Here is a 24787-nt window from a genome sequence, read left to right as displayed (position 1 = left end):
CAGTAGGTTTCCCAGTACTAAGCTGCTGGAGGAGCACCACTAGAGACCTGTCCTTTATGTAATGGAGGACATAAAGTTCCATTTCATCCTTAACTTTGAATTTTCTTTCTCTCTGGAATTAATCTGTACTCTTGAATTTACTAGGAAGGGCAATGACAGTCCCTTTATTTCTTGTTTTTCAAAGCTTAAGGATAACTGATTGAATGTGTGATGTGACAGGCTGCGTGTGCTTTCCTTTCTCCTATCTCTGCCACACTTTGTTATGTACAAATGATCAGGCATTTCTTGATTTTAATTTTACTAAAAGCATCTTAATAAATAAACTTTAAACGAGTAATTAAATTTGTAAATAAGAGCTCACTTGATGCTTGTGTGGATGAGCTTTCATGTTCAAGCACTAATTCTCTTGTGTAAGAAAAAATTCTGTTAATTCTGCTGCCTGCTTTGCTCTCTTTCTTAATTTTTACTGTGATTTCTTGTCTTGATGGTTTGATCAGGTGTTTGGTTTCTGGTTATGTATATGTGATATTATGGGATCAGCTATAATTTTGTTATTTGAGAATTAATTTAGCCACTCCAGGAGAACTGGTTTCTTGTCACGAAGCTATTGGGTGATTATTCTCAGCAGATGCTAAGTTATTATAGAGATATTGTTCTTTATAAGCACAATTCATTTCCTTTTTCCCTTCTTGTTGATTTTAACAAACTGGAGGAAATGCTGGACAGTAATATTCAGAAATGACAGCTTCACCCTTTTTTAAAAGTTACATTATTTTATTCCTCCATCAGTGGGAATATTCTATATTTCTCTATGAGATATTTTTACTAGCCTTTGACAGAGGCAAGATACTGTGCTCAGCAGTTAAAGGGGAGGGTGCATTCTTCCTAAGGTTAATGAAAAGGTAATAGAGTGAGCAATATCCTTGTTTAGAAGTTTGAAACACTTTTACAAATGCAAGGCTATTTCCCTCAAAATGATTGCATTTCCCTGAACTTCTCCAGGTACATAAATTCTCTGTTTTGGAAACTGAACATGCTCTAAAAGCCTACTTTTATTGGGAGTGTGGTTGGCTACAAGAATAGCATTTAAATTCAAGTGTACACACCACTACATCACGTCTGCAAGCTGATCTTGACTTTTTAAGATTACATTCAGTCACTAGAAAAAAATAGGCTTTAATCTCTCTTCATCAGAAACATTCACAAAAAGCTGATGCAATTTGTCAAAAGTACACTATTTCAAATTACTGAGAAATTACTCTTGGCATATGAAACATGGTACAGATCTTTTCATATTGCAGTAGGAGGTAGAAATTCTTGGGGCTTGCCCAAAAATGTGACATGTCACATTACAGGTATGTATGATGGAAGTGAGTTGCAGATGTGTATTATGGTATTAAAATTACAGACCAAAGCCAAGCAGCCTGGACAGAGTAAAATGTGCAGTTCCAGGGATTCTGGTCAGCTGAGCCCTCAAGATGCCAGGGCCTGCTGCCCAGCCAACTCTGTTTAGAGGACCCAAGAAGCTCTTGGGTCCCCAAGCCCCTGAGGAATTCTCCTGAGTGACTCAGCAGCACAATCTCAGCCCAGCCAAGTCAGAGCATCCTTACCTCTCAGGGGACCTCAGTTCCTCTCTCCATGAGCTGTGTTTGGCTCATCCCTCTGCCTCTGTAGACCAAGGATCTGGTCCAGTGCCCAGTTCCTCACCAAAAGTGACTGCATGTGTTCCTGTGGGTGCCTGGCCTCTCTGAGCAGTGTTAACTGCAGCTGTAACTGCAGCATGGACACCAGCTCCTATTCCTGTGTGTGTCTGGGTTATTCAGAAGCAGAGTTATATACAGGATACTTTTCCTTATGCCATCCATGGCAATATATTATTTTTTTCTCTTGATTTAATTATCTTTTTGTTATGGTTTATATGTATAGGCTTTTTAAAATATTTTTGTGAATTCAAACACATTCTGTGAGTAAGAAACAGTGAGCTAACATTTGCACTTGATGGAAAAGTGGTCTGATTTACTGCACCACATTCACAGATATTGCTGTTGTCATACAAGGTCGACCTTGTAATCTCAGGGACCCAGAACCAGTCTGTATTTTCATTCTCTGATGCTGTCAATGTCAACATGTGAAAGAAAAGAGACCAGCTGTGCTACTACCTCAGGAATCCAATGGTCCATGAAACAATATTGGCCTTCCCTCTGTCTTCTCATCTGAACTTGTAGAAGATAATAGACGAGTTTTGGCTGATCAATACATGAATAGTGAGCAGGAGAGTCATAATAGCTATACAAGGAATTGCACCATTAACGGGTTGTTGTGAAATAAATTTACAAGCCTAAGAATTAATGGATTTTTCAAAAAAATATTGGACTTATTCTTGTAAATTAAAATTACTTTGAAACCAAATGAACAATCATCAGTGCTGCTTGTACTGTTAAGGTAATGTCCAAGTAAGTATTACAGCAAAAAAAAATTTCTGAAAAAATAATACACCTTCCCTTTTTTCTGTTATTGCTGTAGGAGTCACAACAGGGATCTACAGGACACAGCAATACAAGTAAGTACCAACTCACTTTCTGGCTTCATTGGGTGGAGGGGTAGACAATGACTTTGAAGAAGAAGTGACTGATGAAGTAAGGGGTCAGTGGCAGCCTGGGACAGCACAGAGCCTCAGCATGCAGTACTCAGCTATGGACAAATACAGAGAACTGAACAGAAGAGTGACCATCAAAATGTCAGCTCCTTTGGTGGCCTGGGAAGAACAAAAAGTTTTCATTTCATTATGGTTGTTCCATTATGTAAATGAGAAAGACTGAAAGAGAAAAAAAAGTGGGTTTTTTGGAAATCCAGAAAAGAGCTGACCTACTTGCACAGTCAGATCCAGACTGCCAGAAAATTGTGCAAGAAAACTTGTTATCATTTATCTTTCCTACACAATGGTATATTTTGTGGCCATTGTACAGAAATAAGCTACATAAATCTTGCCAAACTAACATTAGATAACATTTCAGAGACCCTATGGCCATAGGTCTTTTTGGCTAGCAGTGTGGGTAGGGGAGTGATGGGTGCTTTTTTGACTTCTGCTTAAGGCTTTCCAGTGGACTCCTGCTTACCAATCATGGTGCAAATCAGTAGCACTTTAATTACATTTAGCTATGGTAAGAAACTTAGCATCTGTATTGAACAGGAAGATTGAATTGTTATGCAAAACAAAATATTAATCCTCTCCCTTGACACTTCTGATGGTTGTTGATGTTGTCTTGCATATTAAAAATACATGATTCTATCCTGCTTTCCACATAAAATCATCACAACCAAAAGAATTATTTTGCTAGCTTCCTGACCTGTCAGCCAACTCAGAGCCCTGTTTGCAAATTGTAGGGCTATGACTGAAGATGAAAAATGCCCTGAGCTTGTAGCTAGGGCTTTGAAAGGGCCTGATCGCCCACCGTGTGAGGGAAAAGACATCCAGAGAGACAAGACTGGGAGATGTAGGCTTTTAAAATGATGTGGCTCTTCACTAGGGAAAGGTCAGCTTGAGGAAGACAATGTTGTGAAGAAACATGCACTGGTGTCACTTAATTGCTGGCATTGGTTTGATATTGCTGCAAGTAGCAGCACTAAGGAAATAATAAAAGGCAAAGGGTATGAGGTTCTGTCAGGAAATAATGAATACACTAATGAGAGAAAGAAGCACAAAAGAACCGTAATAGGAGGGCTATGCAAACACAGGCAGAGGCACAAGCATGACAAACACACGGGCTGAGCTGAGGGCTTGCAGTGACATCAGAGGCCACAGTATTTGGCCAGCTTTGGTCCTAGCTGAGTATTTCCTTCTTCCAACACTTGAATAAAATAGGTTGTTCTGCAGATGTAATAAAACCTGCATTCCTGTGTATTACAAAATTGATCCTGTGACCTTTCAACTTTGCACTGCTTCTTAGTCCTGTGGTCTTCAACCCCACTTCACTTCCTATTCCCCCATCCCTCCCACACCCCAGAAACCTCCAGTTTCTCCTCTCCTCATTCACCCTACTCAGCAAAATCTGCAGCTGGGCAGAAACTACACTTGGTACTGCCTAGCTGATAGCAACCGACGAACAGCTGACCTATGCAGAAATATTTTCTTCATTGGTGGCAAAAGTTAGGGTCACTGTTGGAAGCCCAGACACTTTTTCTAACATCACAGAGAGAGTTTGACTACCTCTGAGAGCTGTATCCATGAGGATTCCTATTGACATGCTGGAATAAGATATCAGATAAAACACGTTAGAATGAGACATAGACTTTACCAATCCTGTATGTCAAACTCAAAGAAAATTTGGGAAAAAATTATTCAGATGTGTGGTGGGTTGACCCTGACTGGACATCATTTGCCCACCAAAGCTGCTCTATTACTCTTCTGGACACAGGAAAGAAAATACAACAAAAGGATCATGAGTGGAGATAAAAACAGGGAGACATCACTCACCAGTTACTGTCATGGGCAAAACAGACTCAACTTGAGAAAATAAATTTAAGTTACTACCAATCAAATCAGAGTAGGATAATGAGAAATAAAATCAGATCTTAAAAGCACCTTCTCCTCACCCATGTCTTCATCCTGGGCTCAACCTCACTCCCAAATTCCCTACCTGCTCCCCACCAGCAGTGCAGGGGACCAAGGAATGGGGGCTGCAGTCAGGTAATTGCACCTTGTCTCTGACACTCCTTCCTCCTCAGGGAGGGCACTCCTCACACTCTTCCCTGCTCCGGTGTGGGGTCCCTCCCACAGGAGACATTCCTTCATGAACTTCTCATGAGCCATTCCCACAGGTTTTGGTTCTTCATAAACTGCTCCAGCATGGGTCCCACACAGGGTCACAGGTCCAGCCAGCAAACCTACTCCAGTGTGGGCTTCTCTCTCCATGGGCCCCCAGGCCCTGCCAGGAAATACCAGCAAATTACTCTCTGAGAAAGAGCTCTAATGGTCAATGCATTGTGTTATCCAAGTTCACATCTTCAGAGTGCCAATTAGCTGACTTTTCCTATTGCACCCTGACTTCTTTGGAGTGGCTCTCTGTCATTTGCAATGGTTTTGCTGCAGCTGCCAACATTGTCCTTCTCATGGATAGCATTTGCATTTCTGTCATCCTTCCCCCACAAGGAAATCAAAGCATTTAAAAACTCATAATGGATGAAATCCATTACAATAAATATAATTTATCCCTGTTACCCAGAAAGGGAAATTTAATCTGGTTGAGTGATTCACCAAAATTCCAACTAAGACAAGAGAACTCCTCTTCTGGCCACCCACTATTCAACAGGGGAAATCTTACAAAAGTTCGTCTGAAATTTATTTTGAAATTTGAGAAATCTGGATGCATCTTCTGCTTGTATCTAAAAAGATTAGGAAAGAAGTTGCATGAGATGAGGCAGAAACCAGCAAAGACCTCCCAGTTCTGTGTCTAAGGATCTGTGGACTGATTTTTTCCACTGTGTGTTTTCTGCATATAACCACTGACACACATACCCCTATTTCAGGAGACATACGTAGTGCTTAGAGTGCTTTAGCATCTGAAACAAAGTGTGCTAACAGCAATCCCATAGCAAGGTGGGTAGCATGTTCTTTGTTAATTCCAAAAAGGCTAAGAAAAACAATGGTTGGCACAAATTTGCCCACAAGAAGTCAAAACTACAGAAGATTCAGCAGTTCAGCAAATGCCAGCCTCCCACAATGGTACCTGTATGCATTTGACAGGTTACATGAAAAAATCAAAAGCAAATCTTAATTTAGCCAAGAGTGTAAAAAAGCCAAGTTATTGTAACAGGTAAGGGTAATGTGTCTTTTACATACCCTTATCCAAAAATTTTATATGTACTGTATTTGTGACATTCAACTATGCTTAGGCTGTACACATCTGTAAAATTTTTGAGATTCAGCCAGGTGAGAATGAAGTTGGTAAGAACCAATAAAGCATTAATGGCCAGGTTTTCTACTCTGATAGGCTGGACTGATGCATTTCTGCCATCTGTACAGGCTCCGTCCTTCCTCTCCACACAGAAGCATGTTAAGTGACAATTAGCATAAAAGCAGCTACAAAATGCTTACAGTAGGGTAATCCATTAATATCCAGTTTGGCTAAATCACAGGCATTCTGTTTCCTCACAGTATGTATGCTGTTTCCCTTGTTGCTGCATTAACACACATTGCTGAAAGTAGAACTGATGTGAACTCTGCTGGCAAAGCACTCGGGAATCCATATTCCCTCTCAGACTCAGACAAACCAGTGTTCATGGTAATAATTCATCATTTAGAAAAGACCCAAGTTACAAATAGAAAATCTTTGAATATATGCCAACTGTTACTGTTGGTTTCTTGTTCCAAATTACCATAATGCAGATGAGCTCCAGGGCTCCAGGCTGTGGAAGGCTGACAAAGCTTCCTAGCCAGCAAGTTCACCATCTGGATATACTTTCTGAGGTCTCTGCTGAAAGTGAAGGGTGACCTAGAGATGATGGAGTGGATGTATTCCATCCTGTATGGGTGCCCTGCTCATGCCTCAATTTTAGGTGGCCTTAGCTATCTATCCTCTTAAAGTGAATGCTGAGCTTCCCTAGAGGTCCACGAAGGCATTGTGGTTTTGAAGTTATCCAAAGCTTTCCCCATCCTGTTCAGTAAAGTTTAGGTGCCTCAGCTGGGTAGACGCAAACCCTAGCAGAGGGGAGGATGAGATCTAAAAGCACAGTGTCAAGGTGTTTGCGATACCCAGAACTCCCACAACAAGACAGCTACCTCCAGAAGGCCACTGCCTGGAGTGTCCTTCAGCTTCCTTCTCTACAGCAGTGGAAGAACACTGGTAGCAGAATCCTGCCTCTTCTGAAGGCAACAGCAAGTTTTCCAGAGGTGCCCTTACAGCTGCTGCTCTGTGGAAACTGAGGGTGAGGTCTTTGTCAGCAGCAAATGAATGGTGCATAATGCTCATGTGCATGGACTAGGTCGGGACTGATCCAAAGCCCACTCAACTCAATGAGCAGCACATCAGGCAACACCAAAACAGCCTGGACAAAATAAGAATTTCTCACATTTTTTTCAGAAGGAATAGGTGGATTTTGGTTTAACACAGCTCATTAAAAAGTAATGGAGAAAAACACATCCATCAATAAACCAGTCACATTCAACCTCTGCGCCTCCTTGTCTGCTAGGCAGCATAAACTCACGTGTAGACAGCTATTAGCATCCAGTGACACACAAGAGGGGCAGCATTTGCACACTCACTAGGCCTAGAATTCAAGTTCAAGGTGATTGAAGTGGAGCAGCATACCCTCTAAATCCATGCTTGAGCTACACAGAAATCTTACACTGGAGAGCAGCTCTCTCAGGTTGCTTAGAGAGCATTAATTACAGCAAACATCAGCCTTACTGTTTTTTGGCGGGGGAGTAGAAAGGAGAGAGAAGGACTGGGTCTGACTCAGCAGAAGCAGCACCACCCCACCTGCCAGCAGCTGACTCCCACTGTCTGTGCTATGTCACTAAGTAGTGTTGGGCAGATACATCATTTTGGACCCGAGATGGGGATCATCACAAGCTAGCATACCAGCACCCATATGAGTCTCAAGGAAATGTGAAGAGGCATCCCTTGGGCCTCTGGTGCTTCTCAAACATTTGGGTACTTGACTTCTCCTAGTATTGAGTGCCTAAGCCAACATAGCAAAGAGGGTTGCCCCAGCCTCCACTTACAGAAGCTAAAGATCAAATCCTTCACATGTTGAAATGAATGCAAACCAAAATATCCACTGGCAGAACTGTGCCTTCATCACCGCCTTACTGTCTCCTGCTGATGCTGTTTCCTTTGTATGAAATAATTACTGTTCCTGGAGAAGGGTTTTGAAGCAAGTGCATGTTATATGGAGTACACTCTCAACACAGAGATGTAGGGTCCTACAGAAACCCTTTCCATTGCTCTGGGGTCTGCTGTCCCCGGTAAAGCCTGTGTCCTCTCAGCATCTCCTCTTGTGGAGTTTCTCTGCCTGACATTTCCAGAGCACGTGTCAGTGCCAAGAAAAGTCCAGTCAGGATTGACTCCCTGCCTGCAAATGCTCCAGCAGTGCTCCTGTAGCCCTGTGGCTGCCTCCACAGCTGTCTGTGTGTGTGGCAGGAGTGGTCAGTGTCAGCAATGAGTAAAGCATTGATGTGTCACATCTGTGCAGTTTCCATACTGACCCGTTTCTGATGTCATTTTCTTCTTCTCTTTTAAAGGGAAAAGTGACGTAGAGCCAAAGACCCCAGAGAAAAGCGCAACCCATACATCGTAAGTCACGTTTGCGTTTAAGATTGGAGAAGGCAGCTGTGTTTTTATCAGATTTGTTGGGCAAAATAGAATTTGTTTGTTTTCCTTAAGATAAAGCTCTTTCACTCATGCTTTTCGTAAAACTGCTTTTTAGATAATGAGTAAACATTAATTGTTCCTAGAAGTTCTGCATGCCAGTAAGTCAGCAATCTTTGCAAATGAAATGGCTCCATATCACACTGAAGAGATATGAGATTATTTTTGTTGGTGTGCAAGGCTGGCCTTTAGAACCTTACTTCAACATTACCTTAATGCTGCTGGAGTTTGTCACACTTGCTAAAAAACATCATGTCACATATGCCTTTGATGTAGTGATGCAATTTTAAAAGACTGCAGTCTGCAGCTTCACCTCTGAATTACTTGAAATCCAATTACAGTTATCTCTGGTCTCTCACGATTTTGTTGATGTTTTTGAATTAACAAAAGAAGTCAAGAAATAGATAGGAACAGGCACTTGTAATATATCAGTGTTCACCTTCACTTTAGTGCAACAATAGAAGCTTTTACCATTTTTTACTCTATACAAAAGACTGAATTGTTTTGCCAACATAAACCAGTCTATGAAACAGATGGGCTGCAAGTAAAAAAAAAAATTAAAATAGCATCAGTCTTCCAAACTAAGCGAGATAAGTGAATTCTTTTAATAACTACCAGGCATGAGCATTATGAATTTCTGCAAAATAATTCACCTTTTTAATCCCATTTGAGAGAGGGAAGTTCTTGTAGCAGTTAGTCATGTGAGTTTTAGAGTGCATCTGGCCCATAATTTATGTTTTCTGATTCCTGTTATTTAAATTCAGAGCATTATATCATGTAAATCTCACAAGGTGTCACCATTTGTTACATGGCCAAAAGTAGTCACAGAAGGAGGTACAATAACAGTGATTTATTGTGGGACATTTTGATTTCTGCTGCAAATACGCATTAAAAATCTTCTGGAAATTAATCTGGAAAAAGATTTGACACGGTGTAAGAAATGGCTTGTCCTGCAGATTGTGTTGTGGAATGTAATTATAGTATGCAAGCACATTTAGGCAAACTTATTAAATGAATTAAGCATTAGCAACCTTATGCCTTCTGATAGTATGATTGCTGGGAATGTTTAATAGAATGATTTCAATAATTATCATTTTTAAAAATAATATTGTAATAAAGACCAAAAGAAGAAGGGTTTTAATGCCATCTGGAGGTATTTTGGTGAAATGAACACATTTATTTTTACTGATATTTAGCAATATGTAAAACATAAGCCATCCTCCAGAGCGTTTTTTCTAGTTAGTATTTTCTTGGTGAGGAATGTTCTTTTCTTCTCCTTCATTGGATTAAAATCCTGTAAGACTTCTGGACCACAATAGTGATATCTCTGAACCCAAAACATGTGTTCAGAGGTACACCCCAATGTGGTTATGGGTTGGATTTGAGACTACATACTGGGTGATGTAGTGTGTCCAGAACCTGGTTAGGTGTGAAAGGTTTCTTACCTGACAAGAGATCTTGGTACATTCTGAAACTGTGCTGTCTACTAGATACAGTATATTTATAATGCTTATCTTTAAATTGTTACTATATTCTAAGGCTGTCCCACAGCATACATTGGTTTCCAGAGCAATTTCTAGAGGCAGAAGTAACTGGTTACTGTTGATAAATGACTGGATTCAGGAACCAGAGGCCCCCTAGTTAGAGAAATTCCATACAAATGAAGGCAGGAGATAAAAGAGGAGGTGAGAAGAAGGGAACCAACAAGTGCTGTGTCTTGAGAAGGAAGAAAAAGAGAAAAGAGAAGGAAGAGAGTAAGAGGGATATAGTTAATGAGTTGGAAAAGGAATCGCAAACATCAAGTTTTCTGAAAGAGATACAAAACTGAGAACAGGAGAAGAGAAGATCAAAAACTGAAGACAACCAAAAGCCATCAGCAAACTAAAGATGTTCATATGTTACTCAACAGAGGGCTGGATCTATGAGTGTTAGTGAAGGAAAGTAACTCATGCTGATATAACCTCAGATTTCTTTATGCTACCCTGCTGTTGGCCTTGCCTGGGTTTCTTCTCTTTTCCACCATCTTCTAGGACAGTTTTTTATCCCTGATATCTCAGGCAGTCACAGATACAGAATTCCTCTGCTCTTTTGGGGCTGTAGCCACTCACACCTGTGCACACAATGCACAGCCAGGAGAGCCTGCAGTGCACAGCTGCACACGGATGTGTGAGCCTGTGTGCCTGGCCTGTCAGCAGATGGATTTCTCTTCCCTGCTGCACGTGGAGAAGACTATGCCTGGGCAAGAGCTTCAGCAGTGCCCAGCTGGGGGCCTCAGGGGTGTGCAAGGGACATTAATGCTGCCAGGGTCCCTGTGGGTCAAAAGGCTGTACTCTCTTGCAAGGTGTCACTCTCCTCAGAGTGTCAAAGGAGCCCAGCTGGCATCTCCTGGCAGGGGTGCTAAAAAGGAGCAACACTGATGTAGGAGAGAGATGGCACATTCAGGCCTGACAAGGAGAAACTGTGGATGCAGCTCACTGTGAATCAGTGTTTCCCTGTGAAAATGGAACAAACAGCAACAAAAAAAACCCCCACAAAGTCACGTTTGCCTAGAGGAAAACTATGGAAAAGATGGGGAGGATTAAATTAATGTTTTTTTCTTGAAAATGTCTTTTTTATTTTCCTCAGGCATGTTACAAGCCTCACACTCTAGCCAAGCTTATATGATTCAATGGCAGTTAATTCATCCTTGGTGCAGATATACTACCTCCATCCAAACATTATTTATGCAGCTTCAAAGGACAGGTTGATTACCCTCCTGAATCAGGCAGCGAGGCGTTTGTGAGCCAAGCATTAACATGACATCTCCCCTCAAAATAACCCTCATGCCTTGCCCACTGGGCTCCAGGTCCTCAAAAACAAACATAAAACTGAGACCTGGAGCCCCAGGACCAGAGGTGCTATCTGTAACCTCCGAAAATACAGAAACTGAGAGCACAGAATGCATAATGCTTTGTTCAGAGGCTTTGGGTACAGGAATAATTTGGAACAGCATTATGCATAGGGGCTTTTCCTGTATCTCCCTAGATAGACTCATTATGACATAGTTCTCCACTCATAATAATATTAAACATAAAAAAATAATAATAGGCATTAGATGATGCATATTAATTGATGCAACATCCTAATGATGCAGATGAATAAGGGCAGTTATTGCAATGCTAAGGATAATGGACATGGATTTAGGAAAATAAGACTGATGCAGAAGAAGGAAGGAAATCTAAGCAAAGCTGTATCATTTTGCACAATATTCCTATGGCTTTCACTGCCTTGGCATTCACAGTAATCACCTGAGCTGGCACTGAAGAATTGCAATAAAAGGTGCAAACAATACAAAAGTGTTAAAGCTGTCTAGAGTCTTCCCCAGTTGATTCATGTTCCTTGTAATTGAATGCTTTTAAAGCCATGAGCATTCTGTATTTGAAGGAGTTTTGTTGTCATTGTACTCAATATATATAGCTCTCTATGGGTCATATGGTTATAGCTTTGCTGAGCATTTCCAAACTTTTAGGACTGATCAGAAATATCTAGTGATGTTTTGTTCTTTTGGTTTCGTGATTGGAGGGTCAATTTTCAAGGATCTGAAAACTTTCACAAATTTTGTTAAAAACATCTAATTTTTATTAAAATCCTTTCCTCCCTGGTTTTACCCCCAGAGTCTGGAGGGCTGCATTAAGACATGAGTATGGATGAAGGAAGAGTGGTCTTCGGTTCTTTAATATTTGTAGTTACAGGATTTTAGTCTTTCTTCGGCAAATCTGTGTGTGTTTTCAGTAAGTCTCAGATTGTTGCAATTAAAACTTTTAATTGTATAAAACTTCTGTGCAAGGCAAATTGATTCCAACCAGTGCACATGTTTCAGAGGACCTTGCAGGGCCACAGAAGCTCCCTGAGCCAGGGGTATGGGATCTTCCATCTTCCCACGTGCAAAATATGACAATAACTAAAAAATGGCACAAATACACAAAGTGCTCAGCATGACTCCCGCTCTTGGAATGACTTTCGATGTACTGTCTGTTGTGATGTTCTTCAGTACCTTTGTGTTTGTAAATGATTTCCAGTTCAGACTACCCAAGGTTAATCATGCCTGACTGTGATTCACTGCTATGCATTTACCTCGACATTTCTAGTGCACTTACTTAATGATATCAGGGCTAGCAACTAGATACCTCAGTGCTGTCTCTTTATTAACCCTCCCACAATTGTTTTCATGCTGAGCTGCTCCAGATTTTTCCCTCCCTTTTTACAAGAGAATTAACTAAGATTGAGGGAGGCTTTGATAATTTATGGCAGTTGTGCAGGTTTTGTCCTTTGCTAATACTCTCTGAGAATTACAGCGATCACTGTGTGTGTGTGTGTGTGTGTGTGTGTGTGTGTGTGTGTGTTTGTGTGTGTTGGCTTGTTTGCTTTTGCCAGGCAGAAATAGATGTTGGCTCTGTTCCTTCCCTGTACTGGTCCCCAGCATCATGTGCAGAATGGTTTGCTCAGGGGGATCTTTATTAACAGCACTAAAGTCAGCAGCTTCTAAGCTGCCTATTTGCAGACATTAGTGCTACAGTTTCTTGCCCATCCAGCACCTGCTCATCATTCTCACCACCCTGTTTCTCCTTCAGGAAGGAAAAACATCAGTGTTGTAGCTTGATGTGACACATTGGTATTGGCACGAGTATTGCATGTTGGTTCTTCCTTCCTCTCTTCTGTCTTGCCCCTGGTATCTTCAGAGTGGCTTACAGATAGTTCAGCCAGAACAGCCAAATTCAACAGCCAAAATCACGTGCTGGTTTCCCCTTCTGCAATGGGAAGACGGAGGCAGAGGGGTTACAAGGTGCCTGCACAGAACAGAGAGAACCAGTCTCAAATACAGGAGATCAGTTTGAGCAAGTGCTGCCAGCTCATCATCCAGCTCTTAGCCCTCAGGGAGCTTGTTCTCTCACATCTGGCTGACATGTAAGTCTCTCAGGCAACAACTGCAACCTGGTGGGGCATGGGGAGTTGGAAGAGTAGCCCTAATCCCACCTCACTTCACTGAAAGCCCTGGTGCAAGTTATTTTAAGTTAACCTTGGGCTTTTCCCCAGCTAAAATAATCAGACCACCATGAAGACTATCTTATTAATATTTGTACAAAGTGTTGAAAAATGTAATCCGTAAAACAAGCTGAAGATTACTCACCCAGAACAGTAAAGGAAATGGGTAGTAGTTTATGTTTTCAAAGACAGACTTGGATAGTAAATGGTAAAAATGGTCCTGAGGAGTGCCACATGTAGGTAGAAAGGGAGAGCAGAAGCTGCTGCCTTTCCCAGGTGCCTGAACACCTGATCGGTGGCAGCTACTACCCCTTCACCATTCTCCCATCCTCTCCCCAGAGTTTCAGTCTTGGGACAGGGGTCACACAGTTTAAATTAGAAGGATTTGGCTTTAGTCTTGCTGAACTGGAGGGAGAGATGGCAAATAGAGAAGGGACAAAGCGTACAAGCTGCAGAGGAAAAAACCCTCCAGCGGTACATCTTCAATATCCTTCTCTTTGTTTGCCAAAAGGACCATGATGGATCAAGTTAATTGAACCAGAAAATAGCTAACAGATGGGCCTGGAGGACAATGGAAGGGGTGAAATCCATGCTAGTTCCAAAAGGAAGCTGTTCCAAAAAAAAAGGGCTGCACAAACTTTTATGGGATATAATCCATTTTTTAGCTTTCAGATTAAGATACTGGGGCAATTTCCTAATTTCTCACAGCTCAGCTTGTGGGCATTTTAGATGGCAAGGACATCTGCAGCAGACACATCAGTCAGTGATTTGGTGAAAACTCTTTTAGTAACTCCACAGGCTCTATCCAGGACTGTCCTGGAGCATATCAATCTGCTCACGAGCCACAGATGACCCTGCTCTGCTGAGAAGCACAGCTTCCAAAGGATGCTAGCCAATATGAAATAGCACCCTTTATGATAATTTTTGAATTTTTTTGTTTCCAAAAACTTCAATATGTCAATGGTTTTTAATGTATATTTGTGATGTTTCTGAGAGAAGTCTTGCAGTCCGTGAAAAAAAAAAATAAAACAGAAAGAAAACAACCCTTTACTATGATGAATGAAGGCAGTGTTTTTCAGAGTGATGGAGGTCTTTAAAACTGCAGAAGTGAAAGTCTGGTGTTTATCCATGAACTAAGTCTCTGGCAGAAGAAGAAGGCTGGCTTCATTGCACTATTCCACCTGTTTACTTGAGCCTCAGCCTGCAGAGCTAACCCCTAACACTGCCAGATTCTCACTCTGCTCAGCCAGTCCAGCAAGGGTAGCTAAAATTTTAAAACCCTCTACTCAGCTCTCAAATTTCCATGAAAAAGTTCCTCTTTTCTGCCCTCTCCCCTGAAATATTACCCTTAGTCCATGTACAGAGTTTCTCTGTGTGTTAAATATATAGACTGCTAAAAATGTAATTCTACCATAACTTCCCACTCCCAAAAACAAAGTGATTTCACCTGTGGGATGCATCAGAGTCACTGTGGTATTGTCACAATGCTGATGTGAACCTTTCCTGCCAATTCCTAACTTTTTCTGAGCACAGATTTTTTGAGTTTACAGAGCACAATGCTGCTGACAGTTCACAAAAAAAAACCCTATTGTAAGTTGATACCAAGAGGTCTATTTTCTTCAAATGCTATAAAGACATTTCTTGGAAGACATTTGCTCACACACATCTTGACTGAATCTGTTTTTAAGGTCTGCAAAGTACAGGAGAAAGAATAAATTTGTATTATGGGTCATTTTTTTGCCCTGTAAAAAATATAGACACATAGTAGTCAAAGTTGATACAAGTAAAAATAATCTTTAAATAGCACCTAAAGTCATAAAAATATCTCAAAAACATGATCTCCCTGAAAGATGAGTTGGAGCTGATTTGTTTGGTTTAGAAAGAAAACATATGGAAACCAAATCTGACCTTAATTGCAGCTGTGGTTTTCCTGGGACAAAATTGAGCTTCTGTTGATTTCGAGTCAGACCAAAAAAAGCATTATCTGAGATGTCAACAAAAATGGGGATAGGTGAATGCTAAATAAAATACTTACTGAGGTCTGGGGAAATTTTGTTTGACTTAGATGGGGTGAGATAGGGCTTTCACTGTCCTATTTTTAAATGCTGTCCCTCTCTTTTTACCAGATGTAAGGAATAGCTTGCATTAACCACCCTTATGGCTCAATGCAGAGTTTTATTTATAAAGTACCCTTGATACAGGCACTCTTGTGTAGCACCTTCACCTTTACTATCTATCTGTACTCTGCACACTGTAGAGAAAAATAATTTGTTGCAGGAAGCTGTCCTCATTTTGATGCCACCCTTGGTTCAAAGCTGAAGGGGAAAGTGGTTTTATGCAAGAGAAACCTTCACTCCATTGTCCCATTGGAAAACTTACTGTAATGCACAGCATTATTTCTAATTTTATACCAAGTCAAAAAATGCTTCTGTATCACCAGTGTTCATTGAATGCCATTTAGAATAAAGCTGACCAACTTAGCTGGATAGAATATCGTCATGCTAGAGGAAATGTTTTCCTGTATTACACTGAAAGCATATTATTTTTCTCTTAGGCACTGTTTTTCTTGGACTTTGTCATTTATAAAGGACTAATTAGGAGTTCTGTGTGTGTTATGTATTAGCTTGGAATAAGGTGATTAAAGAGGGGTTGCCAGGAAAATCAGGAGATGCCAATACCTGGGAAGAAGTGTGTTTCATTGGAAATGCCTCCAAGAAGGCAGACACCTTCGACCCCACTCTGTATTTTTTCTCTGAAGAAAATGATAAATGGAAGCTCGGCGTCTCGCACGTTGGAGTCGCGGTGTGCGTGGTGGTGGTTTTTGCTGGGCTGAAATTCCTGGTTGCCAGGGTAACACATTTTGGAAATTCTCTACCCTGGGCGAAAGCTGCTGCAACTTGAAACCTGCCGTGGCTGATGCTTGGCGGGGGCACCACCACTGCTGGGTGTGGGGGGCTGCTGGCTTTAGCCAGGGGCTTGGGGCAGGGAAACAAAACAAAATGGGTCCAAAAGAAGAGAAGAGTGATTGGGAGCGTTTGATACTTCCAGACTTCCAGGATGTCATAACCTGATTCTTTTTTCCACACCATGGCAGCCAAAAGATGGGGTGGGGGGGTTACCTCATCTCAGAGCTGAATTGCTGGGTGATGGGAAGAGGAGAGGGGTGTGTGTGTGTGTGTGTGCCTGGAGGGTGAGGAGAGGCGGAGGGTGAGAGGGGAGGAAAGAGAGATACAGGGTTCTGGCCACCTGCCAAAAAAAATAACTAACATTTTGCAAAAGAGAAATCCTAAGACTGAGGTCATAGTATGGAAAAAGTCTGTTTCACAGACTCTTGAGCCTGAATACAGGCCAAGTTTTTTAGGGTTTTTTTTTCCCCCTAAATGCAGGCATCCTATTAACATTTGAACACTAAAGCTCGTCCAGGAATGGAAAGATTTTGGAATCTGAAGTGCCTTAGTTTTATATTTTATTGGTACACAGATATAATTTTTTAGTAACAAGAAACTGAGATTCTGAATGAGAAGCTCCCTCATTTTGCTGTTAACTTATTTTATATGAAGAACAAATTAAAGGGATCTAAAGAAGCGCCTGTTTCTCCCACAGAGTGACCAACTTGAAAAAATAGACATTTCAAGCTTAGTGGACAACTTTTTTATTTGCCATGCAAAATACAAAAAGATACTGAAACCTGAAATGATGATGAATTTTCATGTGGAAAAGTCCGACTGTTCAGCCATGAATAGCTATGATTTTTCTAAATCTATATAGTGGCAGGCTGGCAGTTTCATGACAAATTATTTTTCATACCTATCTTAACAAATTATTGAAGTTCTTCTGCCTTAATCTTTGGACTTGGATTAAAAGTCAGTGTGGATACTTTTTAACTGGGGGAAAAAATAACCTTTTGGATTTGTTAGGATGTTATTGCAAGCAAGTTTTCTGGTCTTTGATTTGCTAAGCTACAACTGGAGTCTGCCTTCCTCAGGGTAAGAATATTTCCACATTATCATTTCACCTGTGGTATTTTAAGAAGGAGAATATTATATCTCAGCATGTATCTTGGCTTTGTGCATTCTGTTCTTTGTTTAGCATGCAGACAAGCTTCATCTCCCAAAAGAGAGATGTGGAATATATTTATCGGCAATTTTAGAATTGATGATAGATTTGACAAGCAAGCAGGGTGACGCACCGAAGCTATCAAAGCTGGAGATGAATCAGGACAAAGGTTTGGATGAGGTATATTGTTCCTGAGATTCAAAAGTATTATACTTACTGATCATTCCAAAATCAGGGCGACTGTACCACTGACTTACAAAGATAAAAGCTAAGTTTTTCCAAAGAAAAAAAAAAACAACCACATGGTTTGATTGGCCCACAGACCTTTATGGCAAAATAGTGCAATTACAGCTGGCATTTCTGCATGCTGATTTTTATTAGTTTTGTAAGATATTTTGTCAGGATTCATTTGTGCTGATTCCCCCTTTCATGGCATAAACTGTAAGCAATTGTCGGTAGAGAAAAGGAGTCAGTCTCTCAACATATTTCTTCAGAGACACACTCCAGGAGGTGGGATAGATCAGGTATACTAAATTAAAACAGAACGCATCTGTTACCTGAAAAACATGCAACCTTACTCTATATTTAATTGTATTAGAATTTAGTGCAATTATGGGTAAAAATCCTGTATATTCACCACCAGCTTTCCTACTATCAAAGCAAAGCAGACAAATCAGGACAAATAATATCTTAAAAGTATTTAATAGCATACAGATACAGACAAAGAATGAGCAAATTACCCTTTTGTACCTGGCTTGATGATCAATTTTTTGTGGCATTTAAATGGGCATAGAGGGGACCTTCTGTTCTTAAGTCCCCCAGGGAGATGAGGCAGATGTGTGACCTGCCTTGATGTAGTTCCAATGGAGGCTAAATACAGCAAAGAGCAAGGAGAAGGTCTGGAGCTGAGAACCCCAGAATATCATAGAACGTACCCTCAAAAACAATCTGTCATTACTCTGGTCTATACTGGTTTAACTGTTGGTCTTAAGAAACAATTCAGGTCCCTGCTCACATAAAATCCATGTTTTCCTTATACAAAAATATGATATGAGGCACAAACTTTAATACTTGTAATAACTGTAAGCAACAGCAATTTCTATACGCTTCCGTGGAAGAAACAGTGAAGCCTTTTGCCACAAACTGTTAAAAAAAATTGGTTTTTCCTCTGTCACATGGGAAAATTTTGATCTCATAAATAATTATAGACAAGCATGATGCCTTTTAGCAGGACTTCTTTCAGTATTATTGTTTGAAAAACCAATAATTCCTGTGGGTACCTAGATTTCTGCTTGTGCTGTGCTGCCCATATTCAGTTCAGTTAAAAACCATTTCCCTGGGAGCAGCAGGCTTTACTGTGAGCAGCCTCAGCAAAGCAGGATGATTTGCATGTGTAGAAAAAGGGTTTGCTACGAAGTGACTGCACCTGGAAAGATCAGGGGGAAAAAAGAGGAACCTGTATTTGTCAGAGTGGAGGTCTGCTTCCCCTCCACATCTCTCTTGGGTGCCATCAGTGCACTGAGCATCGTGTCCTGCAGCGCAGTAATCCCAGCACGGCAATCCCAATATAGCAATCCCAGCGCAGCATTCCCAATATAGCAATCCCAGCGCAGCATTCCCAGTATAACAATCACAGCGCAGCATTCCCAGTATAGCAGTCCCAGCGCAGCAATCCCAGCACAGCATTCCAGTATAGCAATCCCAGCACAGCAATCCCTGCGCAGCAATCCCAGCACAGCAATCCCAGCACAGCAATCCCAGTGCAGTAATCCCAGTACAGCAATCCCAGCACAGCAATCCCAGCACAGCAATCCCATCACAGTAATCCCAGCCCAGCAATCCCAGCCCAGCAATCCCAGTACAGCAATCCCAGCCCAGCAATCCCAGCACAGCAATCCCATCACAGCAATCCCATCATAGTAATCCCAGCCCAGCAATCCCAGTGCAGTAATCCCAGTACAGCAATCCCAGTGCAGCAATCCCAGTGCAGCAATCCCAGCACAGCTCTGCTGAGCAAGCGGTCCAGCTCCCAGCAAAGGAAACACACAGCCAAGTCAGGACAGGTGTCCTGTCCTCTCCTGAAGAGTTTTACTCTTGCAGGCTTTATATTCAAGAGAAGCAAGCTCTCCCTGAGCCTTTTGCATGTGTTTCATTACTGTCTAGGAGTGGCTGGCTGGTGCCACTCTTCAGCAGGCATGCCCTTGTGAGGAGCCCCACAGCACCCACAGCAGCATCCCGTGACTGATGCTGAATAGGCAGGAGTCAGGGACAAAATTGCCAGCTCTGAAGCCTCTAGACAGTGGAATAAAGAGAGAATGGGAAAGATCAGAGGTATGGTAACAGAAGACTTGTCATTCATTACTATATGTAGCACGTAAGACTAAACAAATATAAAGACATACATAATACATAAACGATGAGAGGGGGGCGGGAAGCTGGATGCTAAAGGTAAGATTTGTAGAAGGACCTATAATACTGATATTATTCCAAATTTGTATATATTTCCCTCTGACAAAAAAAAAAAAAAAAAAGTAGGTGGATTACTTAATAGCCCTCATCTCCAGGCCTTGTGAAAAGATTATACAAAGCAACAGCCCTCCTTTTAAAATTATTTTGATTTATTTTTATCTAACAGAGATGGCCAAGTATCTCTTTAGCATGATCCCATTTGGCTCAATGACATTGCAGAGCTATGAATTCAGTATGTGAAGAACCCTTTCTGTGCACTGAAGAACATAAAAGCCTGTGTGCCTAGCTGTGAAGCAAATACCTCCTGCTCAAGCCGCTTATGTTTTTCTACTTGAGAGAAATTAAAATCTCATCTTATTTCTTTCCATGCTCTTGTCATCCACTCAGATTTTTATTCAAATAAATCTCTGGTTCTTTTCAAAGAATGTCTTCTGTATGAGTTGCATTAGCTTTAAAGACTCACCAAGAACAGCACAGTCCAGGCTGACACTCTTGCATCAGAGAAGGCACTGTATGAATCTTATCCTACAATTCTGCAGCTCAGTTAATTAAGTATTTGATGTCCTAAGAAGCTGCTGCCTCCCAAAGCCAAGGAGAGGAAGCTTCCAGACCCCATTTCCATCTTTGGCCATCAGTGACGTTCGGAGACTTTCCACCCATCACACCATGTTACACAACTCTTCCCCTCTCCCCAGCCCACAGCGTTGATGAAATTAAGTAGCATGAAAAATTAACCCCACTGTTGTTGTAATGCAGCTGGGTAATGTGTGGCCTCATTTGCTGCTGCAGGAGAATGTGTGTTTGATGCTTTGGTCGTGTGGCTCTGTGAATGGGGCAGAGGGGATCCCAGTAGAGCATACCTGGGGAGCAGCCCCACAGCCCTGCCCACTCTCCAGGTACCCTTGGGCACCTTAGGCCCAATTGCGACTATGATTTCTGATTTCTCTGCCCCTGCCTTGTTATTTGCTGTCCAGCCTCTGCCATCCACCACTTCTACTTTTTTTCCTTCATTTTCTTCCTTGCTGCAACTTCTCTGCTGTTTTCCTACCATCACATTCCCGGTCTTGTCAAGATTCATCACCTGCAGCCTCATTTCTTGTTGCTTTTCGCCTGTGTGGGCCCTCCCATTTTCTACTTCTGCTTTACAAAACGTATCTCCGTGTCTCCTGAAAAACAGAAAAGAAATAAAGAAATGTATGTAACAAGGGATACAAAAATACACCCACAGTAGCTCAGGTTTCTGGATTAGTGCATATCATCTTTTGCCTCCTTTCTCCCTTGATTTTCCATCATGTCATCTCTGTTTAATGGTAAAGACTAATTTTTAACTCCTTTGTCAGGTGCCCAGGTATCTTTCTTTAAGGCACATAATTTTTCATTACTTCTTTTTTAAGAATCACACAAGAAAAATAAAATAAAAAGAGAGAGATTAATATGGAGAAAAGTTTTACTTAGCTACAAAATGTTTTCCTTTTATAACTTTAGGCATGATTGACAGATAGGTTTATTTCATCAAATTGCCTTTTCTGACAATGTATTATTTAATGAGGGAGTTCTCTTTTTTGATTGCATAGGAAATGTGGAAGCATCTGAGAATTTCTGATATGCTATTTACTTATCCATTATGTTGGGAATCAGTGTAATTTCAATGTCAGCAGTGGAATTAATAACCATAACTATTATCTGTCACAGAATGATCTATTTGGGGATTTTCTCAGCAAACCAGGATATATTCCCCACCCTTATACCACAGAAGGAAGTTTTAAAAAATAAGTCAGATTTGAACATGTTTTTGTTATGATTATCCCTTCCAGGCTAATGGTAAAGGCACATATTTTCAGGCTTTAATTCAACATGGAGTCACTGATATGAAACCCTTTAGCAGCATAAATTATGCCTATTTTTTTCCCACCGTTTATTTCACTCAGTTTCTCAAAAACTTCTGTCGAGGATGGCTCCCCATTGAAGTGCACCCTCCCGTCCTTAAGGAAAACAAAACCAAACCAAACAAAAAAAAAAAAAAAAAAAAAAAAAAAAAAAAAAAAAAAAAGACAAGGAAAAAAAATCCCTGACAGTCTAGTTTCCAGAGATCATGAAAAAATCCCTTTCTGGCAGTAGTGTGAATTTGGGCTGACTTTGTTCCGGTTTAGGTGTTGTACTTCACTGTGTGAGAGGAGCAGGGGAGTGCCTGAGCAGACAAATGGAATTACATGAGGGAGGCAGACAGGGCCCAAATCTAGTTCTACTCTCTTTAGGTTATGTGCACAAAAGTAAATAACTGATAAATGAATAAAACCTTTCAACTGATACCTTTGATAAGTACTAAGACTTTTTATATGACTCCAAAGTAAGGGCAGTAACTGTTAAATTAATTGCTTTTTAAATAAAACACATAAGAGAAATTTTAAAATCCTTCATTGTTCCTAAAAGTGTTTTAGTGCCTCATTAATTCTTGATTAGCCTGGTTGTTAAGAGGCCATTATTGTGTGGTAATAAGGTGTAGGAAATTACCTCTAGGACTATAGTCATGTCACACAGACCTGCTGTAGTTAGCACCTCATCGGGTGCTCAGACCAAGTGCCCGTGGTGTAAATCAGGAGTGCCCTGCCTGGTGCTGGGGCTCACGGTGCTGGTCTTGTGTGATGGACTGTTAGCTGAGATCAAGTGAGTCCTCTGGACTGAGAAGTCCTGACAAAATAGAATCCTCTCAGCAGCCTCCTGTCCTTCAAGGGCTTGCCAGTCTTGCCTTTGGCAGAACAGGAAAACTGCTATAAAACAGTGGAATAAAATTATTTTGCAGTTGCACTCATTTAAGTAATTTAAAATATGCCTGAAGCTAGTGCAGATGAAAGTTCACTCTGCATGATTTGTCAGGTAGAGTCAGAGGAGATTTGATGCTGGTCCAGGAGAATATCCCCAAACTAATGACCTCTTCAGGTCATTATTATTTCTTTTGAACACACAACCCCCCTCAAAGCCTGCTACAAACATTGGTAAAGCTAATCGTTATTACCCTTTTACAAATAGGAAAATGAGCCTTGGGGGATATTTTACTGTGATTTGATGCAACATTAATCAGCACTCTACAGAAAAGAAATATTTCTATGTCCTAGTCTGCATCTATTTCTTTTTCAGTGTGTATAATGATTTTTTTCCCTAAATCTCTTTGAGGCTGGTGATCTAATGCTCACAGTATACAGCTCCCATTCATTACCTGTACAGAGGGCAAATGTAATACAGCAGCATCACCATCTTTGAGGAGCACTGAAGATGCTCCCAGCTAAAACCACGAAGTGAATTCTAGCTAGTACCTTCTTCTTTATTCCTTCCTGGGGTTCAATCTTTGCACAGCAGATGAAGAACAGTTCTCAGAGGAGGGAGAACAGCTCAGGGCCAGCGTGGCCACAGTGCCCAGGAGTGATGCCTTGCCGGATGTGCCAGTGCCTGCTCCCTGACCTCTTCCTGCCGTTGGGTGTCAGAGGACACTCACACCTCGGGAGTGGTGTCGAAGCAGAGATGCAAGAGGCTCATGCTGTGCCTGAACCCCCAAAAGGGGACAGTGACCTGGGTTTCAGTCCTAAATATCCATGTTAGTTGTTAAATAGCTAGACACCTATTTGTGTGTGCTTTCACCCAGGTCTTCAGCATTTTTAAGCCCCTGGTGTGGCTTCATGGGGCATGTGTGACAGTGTTCCTCACCCCAGCCCTGAGTGGCATTCCAGAACTCCTCAGGGACTGACCCTGAGCCACAAGCAGCTGGAGAAAGGCACTTCTTATGTCTCCATTTAACCCTTTGTCAGCCTCAGAGTTGGGGCTGTGGGACAAAGTCTCCATACTTGGTGTTTCAGCTGCATGCCCCAGGACCTGTGCATGGGTAGGTGCTGCAGGCTATGGGCACCACTCCCCTTCATTCCCAAGCCAGCAGACCCCAGAGCATCCCAGATGGCATGGCCATCCTTCCAAGCCCATTTCCACCCAGCCCTTCTCGCTGTGAGGAAGGACACCCCTGAGTATGGAATTGTGTTTGGCTGCTTTCAGGTGTGCTGAGCTGGGACAGAGCCACACAAAGTCCCCCACACAAAGAGCCCCCCACAGAAAGGCACGCTGGCAGCAGAGCCATCCCCAGCTGACAGACAGTCAGAGACCATCACCCCCGCTGCAGGGACATCCCACACACAGCCCCAGTGCTCCCAGGCAGGGCTGCAGAACACGTCTGTCTGCTGAAATGTATTTTTAATATCTCGTGATAATAATTAGCAGCCCAATTGTCATAGCTATTACAAGGATGGGAGAAAACTCCATCAAAAAACCAAGTATTTAAAGGGCACTTCTGAGTGCAGTTTCAGATCTCACAAAAACAAAAGGAAGAAGAAATTACAGCCCAAACCAAAGACTTTTAGGAGTTAATAACTGCATGAGTATAGCAGTGTAAAGAACGGCAAGAGTTAAAAGTCCCAGCGTGATAAAAGTTTATTTAATCCTACTCTAAACAAGCAATATAACAAATCCTTGTTAGGAATGAATGATCTCTCACATACAGCTTAAAATAATCAAATTTTGATTTAAAATACCAAAATAGGTCAAATGTTATGGGTTTTTCTGGAAGAAATTGAAATAATCCGGTCCAATTTTATTTTTTATTTGCAGCATTTTACAGATGAATAAATGCATTCTTTATATAAAACCTACTTGCTCTGTCTCAGGTAGGAATGCCTGTTTGCCAGAGAATTAGAGACTCTTGAGTGTTGACATGTTCTGCTCCAGTAGCTCTGCTGTGCTCTGATGGAAGAGATATTGTTATATGGAGAAAGATGCAGTTTCAGCACCTCTTCACCTTCCCACCTTGTCTTTGGCTTTGTTTCACTTAAAAT

General features: G+C 41.4%; 1 protein-coding gene across 2 annotated transcripts in view; it reads left to right on the top strand.

Annotated features, from left to right (window-relative positions):
* AFF3 (ALF transcription elongation factor 3) overlaps window positions 1-24787 on the top strand; it is a 322998-nt gene that overhangs the window by 188051 nt on the left and 110160 nt on the right. For both annotated transcript variants that reach the window (XM_088160033.1, XM_088160032.1), the window contains exons 6-7: window positions 2524-2560; window positions 8243-8294. In XM_088160033.1, the coding sequence (XP_088016159.1) occupies window positions 2524-2560; window positions 8243-8294 (89 nt within the window). The remainder of the gene's footprint in view (window positions 1-2523; window positions 2561-8242; window positions 8295-24787) is intronic.

This window comes from Sturnus vulgaris, chromosome 2 (genome assembly GCF_052056855.1).
Source record: "Sturnus vulgaris isolate bStuVul1 chromosome 2, bStuVul1.hap1, whole genome shotgun sequence".
Lineage (NCBI taxonomy): Eukaryota > Metazoa > Chordata > Aves > Passeriformes > Sturnidae > Sturnus > Sturnus vulgaris.
Note: the sequence above shows the minus strand (reverse complement) of the source record. Positions and strands in the feature narration are given on the sequence as shown.